Source organism: Dasypus novemcinctus, chromosome 29 (assembly GCF_030445035.2).
Source record: "Dasypus novemcinctus isolate mDasNov1 chromosome 29, mDasNov1.1.hap2, whole genome shotgun sequence".
Classification (NCBI taxonomy): domain Eukaryota; kingdom Metazoa; phylum Chordata; class Mammalia; order Cingulata; family Dasypodidae; genus Dasypus; species Dasypus novemcinctus.
In genome coordinates, this window is record NC_080701.1 from 322,093 (window position 1) to 341,740 (window position 19,648).

The 19,648-nt window shown below is 44.1% G+C and overlaps 1 protein-coding gene across 6 annotated transcripts in view; it reads left to right on the forward strand.

Annotated features, from left to right (window-relative positions):
• The window catches only part of SNX25 (sorting nexin 25), a 175,889-nt gene that overhangs the window by 124,523 nt on the left and 31,718 nt on the right, over positions 1-19,648 (forward strand). For 5 of the 6 annotated variants that reach the window (XM_071212559.1, XM_058289873.2, XM_058289875.2 and 2 more), the window contains 2 exons: positions 2,504-2,685; positions 17,885-18,016. In XM_071212559.1, coding sequence (XP_071068660.1) covers positions 2,504-2,685; positions 17,885-18,016 — 314 coding nt within the window. The remainder of the gene's footprint in view (positions 1-2,503; positions 2,686-17,884; positions 18,017-19,648) is intronic. The other variant, XM_058289876.2, reaches the window with a different exon arrangement.

Below are 19,648 nucleotides of genomic sequence, written 5' to 3' on the forward strand. Positions count from 1 at the left end.
GGCGACAGGTGTACAGTTCCACGGGTAGAACTGAACTGTACACTTGAAGTAGGTGGATTGTATGCCTATGAAGTAAATCCACATGAAGCTGTTGAAAGAAAGAAAAGGAAAAGAACGCAAGGGGTGTGGCTGGAGTAGCGAAGAGGCAGCAGTGGGGTTGAGGGCGGTGTGCGGCCAACAGTCCCTCCTGAGAGCCTGGCCTTGCCGTGTGCGTCGGACGCCGCCTGGTGTTTTGAGCAGAGGAGTGGCATGATCTGATGTGTGCCTCGACAGGAGTGCAGTAGCTGCTGTGCTGCGAAGAACAAAGGCGAGGCGGGAATGAAAGCACGACCGTTAGGGGCTGCTGGACTAAACCAGCCAAGAGCGGTTGGAATCCTCTCTTGCTTGGGCCTTTGTCACCTCCCTCTGCAGCTTCTCTTCTCTCACCTTTAAAAGCATGGCTCGTTAGAGCGTGGCCTGGGATCGCTGGTTTCTCCCTCGGCTGTCTGCCCACAGGTGAACTCCACACTGCGTCTCCAGGCCTGTGTCTGCGCTGGCGGGCGCTGCGCCTTCACACAGCTTCCCTGTTCTGTTACTCTTTGCTGTGTGACAAGCCACCCTGAAAGTGTCTTAAACAGCACTCGCTGGTTTTGCTCATGATTCTGCAGTTTGGGCAGGTGCTGGCAGGGACGACTCTGCTGGAGAAGTAGCTCTCGAGCTGGCTTACTCGCGTTGAGCCAGGTGTGCCGGGCGGGCCTGAGGCTCGGTCCTGACCCGACCCCTGACCTGGCTTCCTCCAGGCTGGGAGCCGCCGCACCGGCCCACCCTCACAAGGGCCCAGGCCCAAGCCACTGTACTGCCTGTTTTTTAAGTAGAGAAGTTGTGAGTATACAGTAAACTCATGCAGAAAATGCAGAGTTCCCAGACACCTTACTTGCCCCCTTTCCAGTTTTCACTATTATTAACCCATTGCCTTACTGTGGTCCTTTGTTACAATTCATGAAACAATATTATAATTACACTACTTATTAACTCTACTCTGTAGTTTGCATTAGGATCCCTGCTTGTTGTACAGTCCTGTGGGCTTTTTGTTATCGCTAGTCTAGTTATACACCTAGCCTGAGCTTGCTCCTTTTCGCTGTCTTGCCTCTTACCGCCTAGCTTGGAAGTCAGTCTGCTGTAATCACAAGTACCAGGTTCAAGAAGAGGGAGCACATGCTCTGCTCATCGGAGGAGGAGCCGGGTCACAGTGTAGAGAGCACGTGGCTGGGGTCTCACTGTGGCAGCTCTGAAAGCCAGAATCCGCCACACTGACACGGTGGAAGCTGTCCCTGCCACAGCCCGGCTCTTCGCTGGTGTGCTCTGATGCGGGAACCGCCCCACTGTCTCCGTGGCTGCCCACGGCAGAGCTCTGGGAGCCCCTTGGAGTCCTCCTCTTCCTTTACTGTCCTCCACTCTGTCCAGTCAGTTGACAGCTCCTCTTCGTTCTCGCCCTAAAGAGTTCTTCAGTCTTCCCCCTCCTCTCGGGTGCCCCTGCCTCGTGCATGCTGCTGTCTCTCTCTGCCGCTGCGGTGTCTCTCCTGCTTCACCTCCTGGTCTGCTTTTTGACCCTGGATCCTGCACAGAGCCAGGTTTACGGCACACTCCTGCCAAAACCCCGTGTGCAGTTCTCAGGGCCTCGGGCTGGACGCGAAGGCCTTTGGTCACTGGGATTCATGGAGTCGCTCCTGCGGCATGCCCCTACCTCCGCGCTGGCCCTTCCAGCTCCTCCAGCGCTTTGCTCCCGGGTCTGCTTCCTGGGCTTCACTTCACTCTTGCTGTTCTCGCCCACTCTCCACTCGTCATTCATGTTTGCTTGGCGGTGACGTGCTCAGGGAAGCCTGCGCTGGAGGCGCTGCCTTACGTGCTCGTGACTGCCCTGGCCGCCGCGACTCCTTCTTGGCTCTACGTGCGTGAGTCCAGGGGCCTGGCCTCACCATGGCCTCACCATGACCGCACTGGCCACCCCGGCCCCTTGCTGGCTCTACATGCGTGAGTCCAGGGGCCTGGCCTCACCACGCCCGTGACCGCCCTGGCCGCCCCGGCCCCTTGCTGGCTCTACATGCTTGAGTCCAGGGGCCTGGCCTCACCATGACCGGGGCACTGGCCGCCCCGGCCCCTTGCTGGCTCTATACGTGTGAGTCCAGGGGCCTGGCCAGTGCCTAGCACTGAGTGAGCCCTCACTGCGTGCCTAAAGGTGCACACACACGGAACACACACACTGCTTTGTGAGTGTGTGTGCGGAGAGGGTGGTGGTTTAGTGTTTTGCACTTGAGTAAGACTTGCAACTGGTGACAAAGGACCTTTCTTGTATTTAGAAATTACTCTAACTGGTATTGTGTTTGGGAGCATGAGTTCTGATTTCTTGTTTTGTTTAGTATCCAGTGCTCAAAATATATCCCCTTAGATATCGATCCGGTTCAGAACCAGTTCCCCTCTTGTCCCTTGTTCTCTGACCGGTAACTGTCTGTTCCTCCTGTTGAAGGTAAAGAAACTGCCGCAATGAAAGCTGACCTCCTGAGGACCAGGAACACGAAGAGGTACATCAACCAGCTGACTGTGGCCAAGAAGCAGTGTGAGAAGAGGATCCGAGCCCTGGGCGGCCCTGCCTACGAGCAGATGGAGGAGGGGGCCCTGGACGAGGGCGAGGGGCCTCCGGGCCAGAAGGTGGGCCCGTGGCTGCCTGTTCGCCACTTCATGTTTGTGATGCGCCTCTAGAGTAACAGCACTGACAGCTTTTACCTTCTTAGTATTTGACCTAAACATGTTACAGAACAACAGACCCACGTGTTTGCTTTTATGAGTCAAGGACTCATATTGGCTGGTGTCCTTGACTTACGAGAATGGTACAGGGATGAGCGGTAGGTGTGGGGTGTTGTGTGTGTGTGCACGCGTGCCCATGTGTGTGTGTTTATCCACCCCACTTCAGGCTCCCCTAACCCACAGGTGTGTCGTTTCAACAGCCTGGTCAGATCACCCATCACCAGCCAGACAGCAGTAACCACCTGTGAAGTCAAGGCCGGTTTCTGTTTATATACATGTTACCTTACTTAACGCTCATCCCAATAGTGTGAAGTATGGACTTGATATCCCCATGTTTCAGATGAAGAACCAGGGTCAGGTCAGGCTTGTCCAAGGCCGCGTAACTGATAGGCGGCAGCAGTGGTACAGCCCAGATCTGGTGACCCAGGTTGGAGTGCTTTTTCCCCGAGCGTGTCGGTGGTGGCTCTGGGCTGTGTCGGTGCGGATTTCTTCAGTTACCTCAGTGCCTGTCCTGCCTCTCGAAACCCAGGCTTGTTTCCCAGGAACCTGGAGGATGCTAGAATTGAAGGAGCCGTCCACGGGACCCTGAGGAGCTGGCTGCGAAGGCTCAGGCAGGCGCTGCATGTCTGAAGGAGCCGGCGGAGGGACCCGGCCCTGGCCAGGGCTCTCCCTGGTCGGTCCTCACGGCTGATCTCCAGCCTCTCCCTGCTCACTGGCTGTTTAAGTTCGGGTCCTGATCCGTGACTTCCCATGAGCTTGTACCTCCCCACTGATGCCTGGCCTAGTTCTGCTGGACGCCTCCCAGCACACGCCAAGTGCCTCCACGGCATCCTGCACACACGGTGCCAGCGCAGCCCCACAAGCTCCTGTTCCGTAGGGGAGTCCCTGCCACTGCAGGGCTGCTGTTGGAGGTTTCTGTGGCCCAGAACAAAAGCCTCGCCTTTTCGTGAACCCTGCAGAGAGGGGGTCTCACAGGCTGACGACGGAGCGGCCACCTCCTTGTCCTGTGTCTCTGGCTTCGTAAATGAGTCTCAAGCCACTTCTGTGCCCGTTTGCTCATTCATGTGGCTAATGTTTACTGAGAGCCAGTATCTTTCATGTGCAGTGCTGGGGATTAGGGTACAAAACGGCGAGGGTGGGGTCCCTGCTCTCGAAAGTAAGCGATCCAGTAGAGAAGGGAGAAATGTACCTAAGACCGGCATCTTACGGCTTGTTACATCACGAGAACCTCTGCAGTGAAGTGCTTTTAGACGTTATGGTGGAGGAAAACCTGGAGAACGTAAAGGCCACTCATTTTAGGAGAGTTGATGTGACTTCAGCACAGGTTATTTGGCAGTGTCCGTAGTGCCAGCTCCATTTCTAGTTCACTCCTTCCAGATGAGAAGAGAGAGGCCCCTTTCTGTTGGTATAGTTTATCCTCAGAGTAAAACTGTTCGCTCTAGGCATCAGGTTGAAAGGCTCAGGTAACGTTACAGTCTCGTGTACAGTGGCTGCTGTTCTGAAGGTACGGGTTTGGTTAGTCTGGGCTGTTCTGGTAGCTCCGCACGTTGGTGGGGCAGTGTCCTTGCGATCTGGTTATACTGGTGCAGAGAAACCACAGCATCACAGCTGACTTTATCTCAGAACCTCAGCTTCAAAATTAGGTGAGTCCTACAACTGAAAGATTGTTAGGGCGAACTCTGGAGGGCAAGATTCAGCTACCTGCTTCTGCTGGCTGTGCTGTAGCCGCACAGTCGGCTAAAGTGAAAGGAGAGGGAAGGGCATGCCGGCCAGCAGCGCGTAGGGAGGCAGCCGGCTGATCTTCCCCTGGGACACAGTCAGCCTCCCGAGGTGCAGGGAACAGGACGGACGCCTCAGGAAAGGGCTTTCAAAAACTGACGGAGCTGACAGGAAAATTCCAGAAGTAGAGCCGGCGATGCTGCGGCCCTCTGGGGACTGCTAGAATGAGATGTAGCCCTCGCTGACGAGGCCCACAGAGCAGGGCGCACCTTCTCAGCCGTGCTGAAGAGTCACGGGGGCCAGCGTGCTGTGGACTGAAGCTGCGCAGGCTGTGTGCTCTGAAGAGGGGTTGAGCTGGGAATCAGTAACAGAAGATGATCCATAGAATCTTCAAGTATTGGGAAATTAAACAATACATATCTCTATAAGGCTTGGGTGAGAAGAAATCATGAGTAAACTTAGAAACTTTTGAATGGAATGAAAATGAAATAAATATTTTGTAATTTGTGCAATGCAGTTCAAATGGTGCTTAGAGGGAATTACACTATTGTTTGAGTCCGTTGGAGGGAGTCAGGCTGGAAGGTGGGGCCGAGGCCATGGGCAGCACCTGCAGCCTGAAGCCACCAAGGCAGGAGGCCCAGGGCCTCGCCGGGGGACATTGGGGCAGCAGCTGCTGCTCACCGTGGAGTGCCAGGGCCCAGGGCATGGCGGGGGCCAGGGGCCGGGGCCCAGGCATGGCGGGGGCCGGGGGCGGGGGCCGAGGGCAGAGGTGCTGGCTCTGGTCGCCGCTGTGGGCGCAGGACGAGGAGGAACCAGTTTTCAGCCACCGAGAGGCAAACCTGGGAAGGAGGGTCAAGCACTGAGGGACCAGGTAAGGGATGGCGTTGAGTAAGGGGCAAGCCACAGAGGGAGTGGAGCCGGCATGAGGCCAGCCTGGGGGCACACCGTCAGGCTCGGGGAGCGCCTTCCGAGTCCTGGCTGGCCCTGGGGGAGCACCATCTGCCTGTGGGAGTACCGCCCGCGTTCAGGCTGGGCCTGGGGAGCACCGTCCGCCTGTGGGAGCACTGTCCAAGTCCAGGCCGGCCCAGGGGAGCACCGTCTGCATCCAGGCCGGCCCAGGGGAGCATCGTCCGCGTCCAAGCTGGGCCCAGGGAGCACCGTCCGCCTGTGGGGCACTGTCCAAGTCCAGGCTGGTCTGGGGGAGCACCGTCCGAGTCCAGGCTGGTCCTAGGGGAGCATCTCATGCCATATATAAAAACTACGTTAAGTGGATTATATATCTAAATGTAAAACTTGAAAGTATAAAGCTTCTAGGCAAAAACTTAAAAGAATTTCAAGGCCTTAGGGGCAGGTAAAAAATTTAGGACACTAAAAGCATTGCAGTGTAAATTTGATAGCTTGAACTTCATAGAAATTAGAAACCTCTCTTCAGAAATACCATTAAGAAAAAGAAAGGGCAAGCCACAGACTGGAGAAAATATTTCCAATGTATATTTTTGACTAAAACATGAATCCAGAATATATCGAGAGATCTTGCAGCTCAATAATAAGAAGACAGCCCAGTTTAAAATAGGCAAAAGATTTGAATGGACATCCCCAAAAATATACACCACTGGTCAAAAAGCACATGAAAAGTTGTTCAATATAATTATTTATCACAAAAATGCAAATTAAAACCACAATGGAATACTACTCTAATCTTATTAGAATAGTTAAAATTTAAAATACAGCCAATCCCAAGTGTTAGCAAGGATGTGGAACACTGAAACTCTCATCCATCACTGTTGGGAATGTAAAATGGTATAACCACTTCAGAATATAGTTTAGCAGTTTTTAATACAGCCAAACATACGTTTATGACCCAGCAGCTCTACTCCTGGAAAAATGTAAACTGATATCCATTCAGTGACTTGTGCACAGTTGTTCATAGCAGTTTTTTCATCAGCCTAAAACTGGAAACAACCCAAATGTCTGTCATTAGTTGAATAAACACGTAGTGGTATATTTATACATGGACTATTACACTGCAGTAGAAAGGAATGGACTGATACACGCAGCAACTTGGATAAATATCAATAACATGATGCTGAGCAGAAGAAACCACACACGGAAGAGTCTACCCTGTATGCTTTTGCTTTTATAACACTCTAGAAAAAAGTACGTATACAGGGTTCTGGGTGCATGGCGGAAGACGTCTGCCCGTCACTAAGCTCTGTGTGCATATCGGTGTGTTTGGCGTGGGGCCCAGGACTCTGCTGCTCTCGGGGCTCCCTGGAACCCTGAGCCCCTTTCTTTCTTGATGTTCATATTTTTAGTTTGCTTTTCTTCTTGTTTATTTGCCTTTTCTTGGTCCTAAATACAAGTCAGGTAAATTCCTTAGGGGGAGAAGTATTTCATTAACATTAAGAGGCTGCTACAGAGTCAGAATGCCTGTTTTCAGTCCCAGCTTTACCAGGGATCGACTTGGGGCAAATTAGTTAGCCTCTCTGTACTCCCATTTGTAAAATGGGCATACTTGTATGTTGCCCAGAAAGTCACGAAAATCATGAGGATAAGTACAGTGCTTGACGTGTGTGTTTAGTGATGATTTGGCTGTAAGAGAAATTCACTGGGGTCTCCCTTTCAGGGCAAAAGCTTGCCAGGCTCCTAATTCTGCATATTCTCTCTAGTATGCTGTAACTGTTCTCCTGAGTATGTTGTCAATTTTCTGCAAACAGAGAGTTCTGGGCCTGGGTCTCTCTGGTGTCACCGTGGCTCCCCTAAGAGCACATCTATTCCTCTCAGCCCTGGAGGACTCGTGAGTCCAAAGTAGAGGTATTTCTTGAGAAAAGCCACCTAGCTGGTTAAGAAGGAATCCACACACAACAGAAATCTGAGCTTGTAAAATGAAACCAGATCCAGGGGAATTGGGAAGTAGTGGAAGAGGGGTCAATAAAATAAAATAATATAAATAAAAATAAAATAAAAATCCCTGTAAAGAAATCAGGAGCGGTTTGCCTGCAGCTGAAAAGCCTCAGCACGCCGTGGCCTCTGGCCAATGTGCCATCTGCCAGGACCCTCTGCCTCCCATCCAAGACCGTGGATTGCCAGACTCCTCTTCTGTACCCTGAATTACCAGGCGTCTTAGGACAGGGCTGGAGCTTTGTCCTTTAGAAAAAGACCTGGAACGCTGAGATTGCTGAAATCCTAGAAACAGTTACAGCATTGTAGCAGTATGGCATTATTTATGAATTCCAAAGAGAGATAATTGGATTATGTTTGTGAACTGTTCTGTTCCTCTGGACATGTTAGATTGGATTGGATTACTTGACTAAATAATTAAGGCTTTGATTTGGCCGTGGTCAGTAGGACATTCACAGAGGAAAACACGTGATAGAGGAGAAAGTTGGAGTTTTTTGATGCTGGAGCCCCAGGGAATTAATACACAGAGAAGCAGATGCATTTGGAAAGAGAGAAGGCTCCATTAGACACAGCAGAGGCCCTGGGAGGAGAGATGAGCTGTTTCCCTGACAGTTTACAGCTGACCTTATAGAGAGAGCAGAGTGGCTAAGCCTGGAGAGAAACGGGCCCTGGGAAGAGAGGAACCCAGGAAGCCTGAACCCTCGCAGACATCATCAGCCATCTTGCTCCAACACGTGGCAGTAGACTTTGGTGAGGGAAGTAACTTATGCTTATGGCCTGGTATCTATAAGCTCCTTCCCCAAATAAATACCCATTCTAAAAACCAATCGATTTCTGATATTTTACATCAGCACCCCTTTGGCTGACTAATACACAGCTGAACAGTGGGAGGTTCTCAAAAGTGGCCCTGAGCAAAATTGTGAAGAGAGGTAAAATTCTAGTGGGCTGCCTCCCAAGGCAGTTCTAGCCACCCCAGATGCCCAGATCTTTTAATCACTGTACTTCCCTGGATCGTCACCAATCTACCATGCGCACGTCTTCTCTCACTGCCAAAGTTGCTCATTCTCTGGATTATTTACAGGGGTAGAAATGACTGATAAAAGTTTGGTGTTTCTCAGGGATGTGATAGCTATATTTTAAACTTCACTAGAGAGCATTTAAAAGAATGAAACTAGAAGGGTTTCTAGTTGTTGGGGAAATGCTTTTGGAGCAAGAATCTTTAAATGCATAAACTTTGACTTATTGTCCTTGAATAAGACAGTAGCAATACCTTTTGACGTTACTGGAATTTATAGCCAACAAGTGTTGCAAAATGAAGGTATTTACATGTTTATACATACAGTCATATCTTAGAAGAGGGGCGGTCTTTAATGCAATGAATGACTTCAGATTTTTATGGAATCAGCAGCATCATTTATGTCTAACCCCTGCTTCTGTCCCAAACCACAGGGCAAAACTTTATTTATTTATTTAGTGATATAGTTTTTTTATTACAATTGAAAAAGCAACTGAATACAACAAGTGAAAGACAACAGCAGCCCACCAGTGACAGATCTCACAGCTTAGGAATCCCTTGGAGAGCGTGGACATGAGAAGGCTTCTCACACATTCCAGGAGATTGAAGTTGCTTGTGTCACTTGATTGGATTGCTAGCTCAGTTCTTCCTTATAGTTTTTATCAATTTTCATACAATTTTCTGATTTGGTGAAATTTCCTGAATGGAAGGTAACTGTTATTAGATCATAATAAATTGTACTTGAAACCTTAATATATGTCTGGCAAAATTCCATGTACTTTAAATGTACTAACTTGGGAAGCAGACTTGGCCCAATGGATAGGGTGTCCACCTACCACATGAACCATGTGATTCAAACCCTGGGCCTCCTTGACCCGTATGGAGCTGGCCCACGTATGGTGCTGATGTGCGCAGGGCGTGCTGTGCCACTCGGGTGTCCCGCGTGTAGGGGAGCCCCACGTGCAAGGAGTGTGCCCTGTAAGGAGAGCCACCCAGCGCGAAAGAAAGTGCAGCCTGCCCAGGAATGGCACCGCACACACGGAGAGCTGACACAACAAGATGATGCAACAAAAGGAAACACAGATTCCTGGTGCCGCTGATGAGGATGGAAGCGGTCAAAGAGGAACACACAGTGAATGGACACAGAGAGCAGACAACTGCGGGGGGAAGGGAGGAGAAATAAATCTAAAAAAAAAAAAATTATGGGTTCTCACAAAATGTTATTATTGAGTATTGCTCACTTTAATAGATGATAAACCTTAGGCTCAGAATGCAGGAACAACTCAAGTTCTGAAAACTAATAAAAAATAGTCATTCAAGGGGAGTCTCAATGAGTCAGCAGGTTTGGCCACAAGTAAGAATGGCTCATTCTCCCTGATGCCAGTCTATCAAGAAAGGATGCAGGATTTTGTCACATGCCTTTTCTGTGTCAGTTGAGACCATCATGTGGTTTTTCTTCTTTGACATATTAATGTGGTATATATTACATTGATTTTCTTGTGTTGAAGCACCCTTGCATACCTGGGATAAAACCCACTTGATCATGAGGAACAATCCTTTTAATATGTTGTTGGATTCAATTAGCGAGTATTTTGTTGAGGATTTTTGCATCCATGTTCATTAGGAAAATAGGTCTATAATTTTCTTTTTTCATAATATCTTTGTCTGACTGTATTATGGTCATATTGGCTTCATCAAATCAGCTTGGTAGTGTTCCTTCCTGTTCTGCATTGGAAGAGTTTGAGTAGAATTGGTATTGAATCTTTGAATGCTTGATAAAATTCACCTGTGAATCCCTCTACTCCTGGGTTGTTTAATGATTGTTTGAATCTCTTTGCTTGTGCTGAGTTTGTTGAGGTATTTTTTTTCTTCTAGGGTCAGTGTCGGTTGTTCCTGTGTTCCTAGGAATTTTTTCATTTCATCTACATTGTCTTCTTTGTTGGCATACAGTTGTTCATAGTATCCTTTTATGATCTCTTTTATTCCTCTGGGGCCAATAGTAGTGGCTCCATTTTCATTTCCGATTTTATTTATTTGCATATTCTCCCTTTTATTCTTCGTTGGTCTAGCTAAGGGTCCATTTTGATATCCTTGAAGAACCAACTTTTGGTTTTGTTAATTCTCTATTTTTCTGCTCTGATCTTTGTTTCATTTCTTCTGCTTGCTTTGGTATAGTTTGCTGTTGTTTTTTTAGTTCCTCCAGCTATATTGATAGATCATTGATTTTAGCTCTCTTCTTTTTTTAAAGGAAACATTGAGGGCTATAAATTTCCCTCTCAGTACTGCTCTCACTAGATCCCATAGGTTTTACTTTTTTAAGATTTATTTTATTTATTTCTCTCTCTTTCCTTCTCGCTCCCTGCCGTTGCCTGCTCTCTCTGTCCATTTGCTGTGCATTCTTCTGTGTCCACTTACATTCTTCCGGCAGCACCAGGAATCTGTGTCTCTTTTTTTTGCATCATCTTACTGCGTCAGTTCTGTGTGTGTGCAGTGCCACTCCTGGGCGGGCTCTGTTTTTTCACGTGGGGTGGCTCTCCTTGCACATGGGGCACTCCTGTGTGGCACAGCACTCCTCGTGTGCAGCAGCACTGCGCATGGGCCAGCTCATCACACGGGCCAGGAGGCCCTGGGAATCGAACCCTGGACCTCCTGTATGGTAGGTGGATGTTTTATCAGTTGAGCCACATCCATTTCCCAGGTTTTAGGTGTGTGTTCTCATTTTCATTCATATCCAGATATTTATTGATTTCTCTTGCAATATCTTCTTTGACCCATTGATTATTTAATAGTGTGTTGTTTAATCTCCATATATTTGTGAATTTTCCCTTTTTCTGCCTGGTGTTGATTTCCGGCTTTATTCTGTTATGTTCAGAGAGAGTGCTTTGTATAATTTCAGTATTTTAAAATTTATCGAGATCTGTTTATGACCTAACATGTAGTCTATTCTCCTGGAGAGTACATGAGTACTTGAGAAGAATGTATATCCAGCTGTTTTGGGGTGCAATGTTCTGTATATGTCTCTTAGGTTTAGTTCTTTTATCATATTATCTCTGTGTTCTTTAACTCCTTAAGCATATTGTGTATCATTTTCTTAAAAGTCTTTGTCCAGTATGTCCAAAATCTCCTCTTGATTGATAGTTTCTGAGCTTTTACCTCTGACTCTTGGATGGACCATCATTTTCTGTTTGTCTTATCATCTCTTGTTGGACAGTATACATTTTAGTATTTTAAAGTGTTAATTCTGGGACTTAGTCCCTGTGGCAGTTAGATATTATTTATGAATTCTAAAAAGAGATATTGATTATATTTGTAAACTGGTCTGCTTCTCTGGGCATGATACCCTTTAATTTAAATTCAAGGACTTTATGAATACTTGATTGACTCAAGATTAGGGCCTTGATTTGAGCACATCATTAGGGCACGTAGGGTTGAGTCCCTGCCCTCTTGGTGGACTGATAAAACAGACTGTCTTACAGAAGTAGACAAGCATCTTCAGGGTCTTATATAAGGGGAGGTGGAGGGTTAGAGAGGCAGAGGGATCACTTCTCTCCCAGAACAAATAGCTGGAGGGAGGCAGAGACTCTCTGAGGGCTGCTCTGGGGCTCAGGACACAAGGGGAAGGTGACACCACCCAGAAGAGAGAGGGGCAGAGGAAAGGAGCTTCCGCTGGCTGAGAAATCCCTCCAGTAGAGCTGCAGAAGCAGCAGCGGTGCACACTCCCTACCACTGAGCAAACAACAGTCTGCAGACTGCAGCAGCTTTGGGCGGCAGGGGTGCAGGGGTCCCCTTCCCCAGGGAAAAGGGGAGGCAGGGACACAGCCTACAGCAAGTCCAGATTCTGGCCAGTGAGCCTGGTCTGCGCTGCAGGGGTCGCGCTCCTCCAGGGATGGGGCTGGTGTGCCCTGAGCCCCAGGGAGCTAAAGGTAAGGTGCTTCTCATACTCCCCCTGCTGCCTCCGGCTGGATGCCAAGGAGGCACGGGGGGAAGTGCCGCAGGCTGAGGGGAGAGAATATTCTGAGAAAGTCGGTTTGGGGCCTTGGCCCGCCCCGAGGACGTGGCTTCTGCACCCCACCACCCACCTGCGGGAGGAAGCGCCCTGAACGACTCCCCAGCACCTGGGGGCCGAGCTGAGAGGCCTGCCCGGGAGCGCCATCTGCTGGCCAGACCAGGAAAGTGCGTGAAAAGGTAAAAATAAGTAACAGGCAAGCAGGTGCCTTCACTGCCCCCTCTTCAAGGCCCTCTGGAAACTGGCCTGCACACCGTTACTGGGTCCTTAGACCTGGTTTGAGCAGTTAAACAAGGGCAATCCTAAGATTTAAAGCAAGTTGAAACGAGACTCAAAGAACAGTGGTGGACACACAGCTACTTAACAGTAAATCCCTAGGCAAGAGAGAAAAACTGAACATCAGAGTAAACTCAGCATCAGAACCAGGTGCCTAGACATCAGGAAAAAACACAAGCCCTACAAAGAATAAGTAGTATACAACTCAGGCAAATGAACAAGTAAAAGCTCCAGATGAGACACAGGACTTGACACAACTCATCTATGAGGTTCATGCAAATCCCCTAAATCAAATCATAGCATGGAAGGACAACACGGCTGAAGAAATAAAGCCATTAAGAAGACAGTGAGTGAGCACAAAGACAACTTTGAAACCTTGGACAGAACAATAACAGAGCTTATGAGAATGAAAGACAGTAAGTGAGATTAAAAACAATAGAAGGATATAACAGATTTGAAATCATGGAAGAAAGAATCAGTGACACAGAGGACAAAACAACTGAAACTGAAAAGAGAAAAGAATGGAAAAAGTAAGCAGAGGCTGAAGGAGCTGAATGATAGCAGGAAGCATGCCAAAATATGTGGTGGGAGTGCCAAATGGAGAGGAGATGTGGAAAGGGGCAGAAAGAGTTATTTGAAGAAATAATGTTCAAAAATTTCCCAGCTCTCATGAAAGACAGGAATGTACGTGTCCAGGAAGCACAGCGTACTCCAATTAGAATAAATCCAAATAGACCTACACCAAGACATAGATTATTCAGAATGCTAAATGCCAAAGATAAAGAGAAAATTCTGAAGCAGCATAGGAGAAGGTAAACATCACATACAGGGGATGTCCATTAAGATTTAGTGTAGAACTCTCTCAGAAACCAAGGAGATGAGAAGGCAGTGGTATGATATAACGAAGGTACCGAAACAGAAAAACTGGCAGCCAACAATTCTTTATCTGGAAAAACCCTCCTTCAAATATGGAGCAAGTTTAAAATATTTACAGATAAAACAGAAACCCAGAGAGTGTGTCAACAAGAATCCAGCTCTGCAGAGAACATTGAAGGGAGTTCTGCAGCCAGAAAAGACAAGACGAGAGAGAGAGGCTTGGAGTACAGTGCAGAGGTGCAGACTTAGAAAGGGTGACCAAAAAGGTAAAAAGGTGGACAAAATAAGATATGACATATGAAAGCCAAAGGATAAAATGTCTGAAGTACATAATGCCTTTACAGTAATAACACTGAATGTTGATGGGTTAAACTCCCCAATCAAAAGACAGGGGCTGGCAGAATGGATAGGAAAACATGAGCCACGCATATGCTGTCTGCAGGAGGCTCCCCTTAGACCCCAGGATGCCAACAGACTGAAAATGAAAGGTTGGAGAAAGATATTTCATGCAGACACTAATCAGAAGAGAGCAGGGGGTAGTTCTAGTGTCAGACAAAACAGACTTTAAATGCAAAAAAAAAAGTGATAAGAGATGCAGAAGGCCATTATATATTGAGAAAAGGGACAATCCACCAGGAAGGAGTAATAGACATAAGTATGTATGTACCTTACCAGGGTGCCCCAAAAAACTGAGGCAAAGTCTGTCAAAACTGAAAGGAGAGAGAGATGTCTCTACAATAATAGTTGGATACTTCAACATGCCATTAATTTATTAATAGAACAACTAGACTGACAACAAGGAAACAGAGAACTTGAACAACATGATAAAACGAGCTGGACCTGATAGACATATACAGAACACTGCATTCCAAATCAGCAGATTACACACTCAAGTGCCAATGGACTTTCCTCCAGGAGAGACCACAGGTTGTTCCACAAAACACCTCAATAAATTTAAAAAGATTGAAATTATACAAAGCACCTTCTCTGAGCATAATGGAATGAAGCTGGAAATCAAAAATTTGTGGCTGGGAAGTGGATTTGTCCCAATGGATAGGGCGTCCGCCTACCACTTGGGAGGTCTGTGGTTCAAATCCCGGCCTTCTTGACCCGTGCGGAGCTGGCCCACGCGCAGTGCTAATGCGCGCAAGGAGTGCCGTGCCACGCAGGTGGTGTCCCCACCTAGGGGAGTCCCACACGTTAAGAGTTCGCCCCATAAGGAGAGCCGCCCAGCGCGAAAGAAAGTGCAGCCTGCCCAAGAAGGGTGCCGCACACACAGAGAGCTGACACAACAACAAGATGACGCAACAAGAAGAAACACAGATTCCCGGTGTCACTGATAAGGATAGAAGCGGTCATAGAAGAACACAGAGAGAATGAACACAGAGAGCAGACAGCTGGGGGTGGGGGGGGAGGGGAGAGATTAAAAAAAAGATCTTTAAAAAAAATTTGTGACTAAGGGAGAAATTTACAAATGTATTGAAACCAACAATACATTCTTAAACTATCAGTGGGTCAGAGGCTCTTATGTAAGGCATTTGGTTTCTTAGACCTTACACCATAAGCTTGAGCAACACAATGAGAAATAGCTAAATAGGAATTAATCAAAATTAAAAAACTTTTGCGCATCAAAGAACTTTATCATAAAAGGAAAAATGCAGCATATAGATTTGGAGAAAATATTTGGAAACCCCATATCTGTTAAAGGTTTATTATACAGAAATGCTGTAGTTCAAAAGTGGAAAGACAGACAACCCAATTAAAAAGTGGGCAAAAGGCTTGAGTAGACATTACTTCCTAGAAGATATAAAAATGGCCAATAAGCACATGAAAAGATTAGCCATTAGGAAAATGTTATTCAAAACCACGATAAGATACCATTTCCCACTGACTGGAATGGCTGCTATTAATAATGCAAACAAACAGAATATAACAAGTGTTAGAGAGGATATGGAGGAATAGTAACACTTGTTCATTGTTATGTGAGGATGTAAAATGGTGCAGCTGCTGTGGAAAACAATTTGGCTGTTCCTCAGAAAATTAAGGATACAATTACCATTATCACCCACCCATCCCACTATTATACCCAAGTGTTTTGAAAGCAGAAACTCGAACAAGTATTTGCACGTGGGTGCTCACAGTGGCTTCATCCACAGTTGCTGAAAGATGGACATAACCCAAGTGTTCTTCAGCTGGTAAACAATGGTAAACAAAATGTGGTACATACATACAATGGAATATTATTCAGCTAAAAGAAGGAATGAAGTTATGATACAGTCTCTAACATCGATGAACTTTGAGGACATAATGTTGAATAAAATGCAGACAAAGAAGGGCAAATATTGTAAGAACTCACACTAAATAATTAGAATATGTAAATGTGTAGAGTCAGAAATTAAAATACAGGTTACCAAGGCTGGAGTGGGGTTAGGCAATGGGGAGTTAATGTTTAATTAGTACCGAGTTTTTGTTTGGAGTGATAGAAAAAATTTAATAATGGATGGTGGTGATACTTGCACAATATTTTGACTGTAATTAACATCATTAAAGTATGTATTTGAAAGTGGTTAAATATATGGGAAATTTTTGGTTTTATGTATTTTACTAGAATAAAAATTTTAAAAAAACAGTCACACTTTTTACTGTATACTTACTGTTTATGTATGTTCATGTATGAATATTTCAATAACATTTTTTAATTAAAAATTTTTAAAACCATGTTCATGTATGAATGATATATTTCAATAAAATTTTTTTAAATTAAAAAATATTTTTAAAACCATAGGACCCAGTACATCATGAACGGTGGACCCTAGTATAAAGTGTGGGCTATAATTGATAGTAAAATTGTATTAATATTGTTTCTTCAGTATAACAACAGTACCTTCAGTATAACCACACTATAAATATGGTGAATACTATGTGTGGTTGCAGGGAGGTATATGGGAATTCTGTGCTTTGTGTATGATTTTTCTGTAAACCTACAACTTGTGTAATTAAAAAGCATTCTGAGTGTTTTGTCATCCCTCACCACAGTTGATATGGCTTTCTTCAAAGCTCTTTGGAGCATGTCCAGTTAGGACTTGTGTTTCAAAATGATTCACTGGAGGGTTTATGGAACCCCTCAGATGTACCAAAATTAGTAAACTAACTAAATAATAATGTTCTGAAATATTTACGGAAACTAAGTATTAATGTTCTGCAGTAAGGGATGGCTGTCTCCTTTAATTAGCTACTAAGGAGTTGTTATAAAACTGCCCCTTTCTGCTGCTAACCTGATTAAGTGAAGATTTATTGTCAATGGCAGAAGAGTTGAATGTGCATGGGTCATATGTACTTGGTTTTAGGAAGTTTTTACTGCTAACATTTCTGAAAAATTTCCAATTGACATGATATTAATTTCAATAATCTCAAAATATAATTTTCTCTTAATTACATTGAGCTCTGTTTTTACAGATGTCCTTTCTTATTAGTAATTCATAACTCTATGGACCGCATATTCCTCCTAAATTAATTTGAGGCATTTCTCCTAATTAATTTTATAATGAATTATTATTATGGTCATCTGCTTTCTCACATTATGGCAGTCTGTAATGAAGATTGTTCCCACTATGTCTTCAAATAGGTTGGTTCTTATTTTTCTTTCAGTATTAAAAAAAGTGAATCATGCAAAATAATAAACACCTGTTAGTGTTCAACAGCATATAAGCAGTTGAGTTAGTGTCTGTAGATTCACACAATGGAATGTCATAGACCAATTAATAAGGTGCTTACAAAAGGATTTTTAATGAATGTGATATTTCAAACAAAAAAAAAACAGGATATGGAATCATTTATAGATCTCCCCAGCTGTATAAAAACAAGATGGGAGGCAAAAATGCCAAAATTATTAGAAACTGGCTTCCTGGTTTTTTTATACTTTAGAATTTTTCTTTTAGCACCTATTGCTTTTAGAATAGAATCTCATTAAGGCAGGGGTTTTTATTTGGCTCATTTCTTAGAAGTTTGCCTTATACAGAGTAGATGCAAAATAAATATTTGTTGAATGAATGATTAGTAGCAAAGGGTATTTTTTTTTCCAAATATATGCATTTTGAATATCCAGTAAGCTATATTCCACTTAAAAGTTAGAAAGGTGCAGAAAAAGATATTTTGATTTACTGAGTATGCTGTATTTCATAGACTGTGACCTTAAAAAATGAGCCATTTTTTCCTGCATGTAGAAATTAATCCTTTGGAAATTAAAGCAACTGATATTTAAAATTAGCATTAATTTTTTTTGGTAACTTTTACTTAAATTTCCTTAATAGATACTTCAATTTGAAGATATCTTGAACAACACAATTTACCGAGAGTACTTTCGAATTTATATGGAAAGGATGGACAAGAGAGTTCTGATTAGTTTTTGGGAGTCTGTGGAATATTTAAAGAATGCTAACAAGGTAATACATATAGGCTGAAAAGACTATTAATCTCTCTAATGAAAACTTGCATGTTAGGCAATGTATTTTTTTAAACTGAAGAAATATGATATACAATATATATTAAAATATTTTAAACCAATTAAGATATTGGCATTATGTACTTAGCCTGTAATGGTAAATAAAACAAGATTTTATTTTTACAGAAAATGCTTTTGAAATATGTAGTCAAGGGGAAAAAAGATTTATAAATATACCAGAAGATTGAATTTAGTTCCAAGTAGTTGTTCGTGAAAGCAAGTATAAAAAAAGCACGTACGTATCCACATTGCTAGTTTAATAAATTTGGTCTGTCACCTATATCACAGCTTCAGAACCTTCCCATTTTAAATATAATGTGTATTTTTTCACCATTCTTCTTTTGTTTCGTTTAAAATAGTATTGCTTCAAGGAACAAAATTATTTTTGGTTATGGATGCCTCTTAAAATAAGAACCCAACATAAAGCATTGTGTTTTGCACTTAGCAAGTTCTTAGTAATTCAGAGTTAAAGAAATATATATGTATATATCTATAAACATACGTAATATGTATAATGTGATACATACGTGACATGTTTATTACATCAACATATTTTAAGAGGTTTATTAAAACACAAAGAACATTTCATATGTTGAATTAGTCATTTGCATTTTCCCATATGAGGGTGTCTGGAACAGAATATCAATTTAAAATACATCACAGACTATGTTTGTAAGACAATAAATCCAGTCTCGTAGTTTTAAATTTCTCTGTAAGAATGTCTTTCATTCTTCACTTACAAGCTACAAATTTCCTCATTTTACCCAATATTGTATTTGCAAACTTTGTCACTCATTTCATTCACCAGGCTTGACTCCAGGTGACTTTTGGCTTCTCAAAGGAATATTGTGAAGAGCAGTATAAAAAGTTTTCCTAAACTACTGATGCCAATTTGAAAAACTTCAGTGGACTATGAACATATAACCTCCTCAGACAGATATGTTTTGACCTAGCAGCACTTACTTGGATTTAAAAGTTCTGGGATGTTTGTTAAACTTGCAGTATTCGTTAAGTTGTGCGTCTTTGTTTTTTCTGCTGTTGAAATCTTTGCATAACACTCCTAGAGTTAATGAGATGCTCTAAAGGAAATGTAAAAATTTTAATCAGAAGAGATGTTTGCATTTTTAAATCGGATCGAGATGACCTAAGCATAATGTCTATGGCTAAAGCTGTCTGATAATAAGCTTGATTATCATGTAATAAGAGTCATTCTAAAGAATATTTTTTCTTTTCCTAAATAGTGCAATTATTAGATTGACTTTCTGGGGTGAAAAATGGCACCTCCAAATATTTATGTTAGATAAAAAGTCAAATTGAATTCATTTGATACATTGTATTTTTGTGGAATTGGCATGAAAAAGAATTTATTGCAGGAAGAGAACTATCGTCATCCTCGTTCCTTTCCCTCCAGCATTAAAAAATTAGCATTACAGATCTTAACTGTTCCATATGAAATGTTCATTTTAAGGAGCTAGTTTTTTCAGGCTCTCACCTTAACTCCTTGGCCAGAATGTGGATACAAAAGCTCATGTTGGTGTGCAAGTGCTAGTCTTTATTCTAGGTGTCTTCCTTC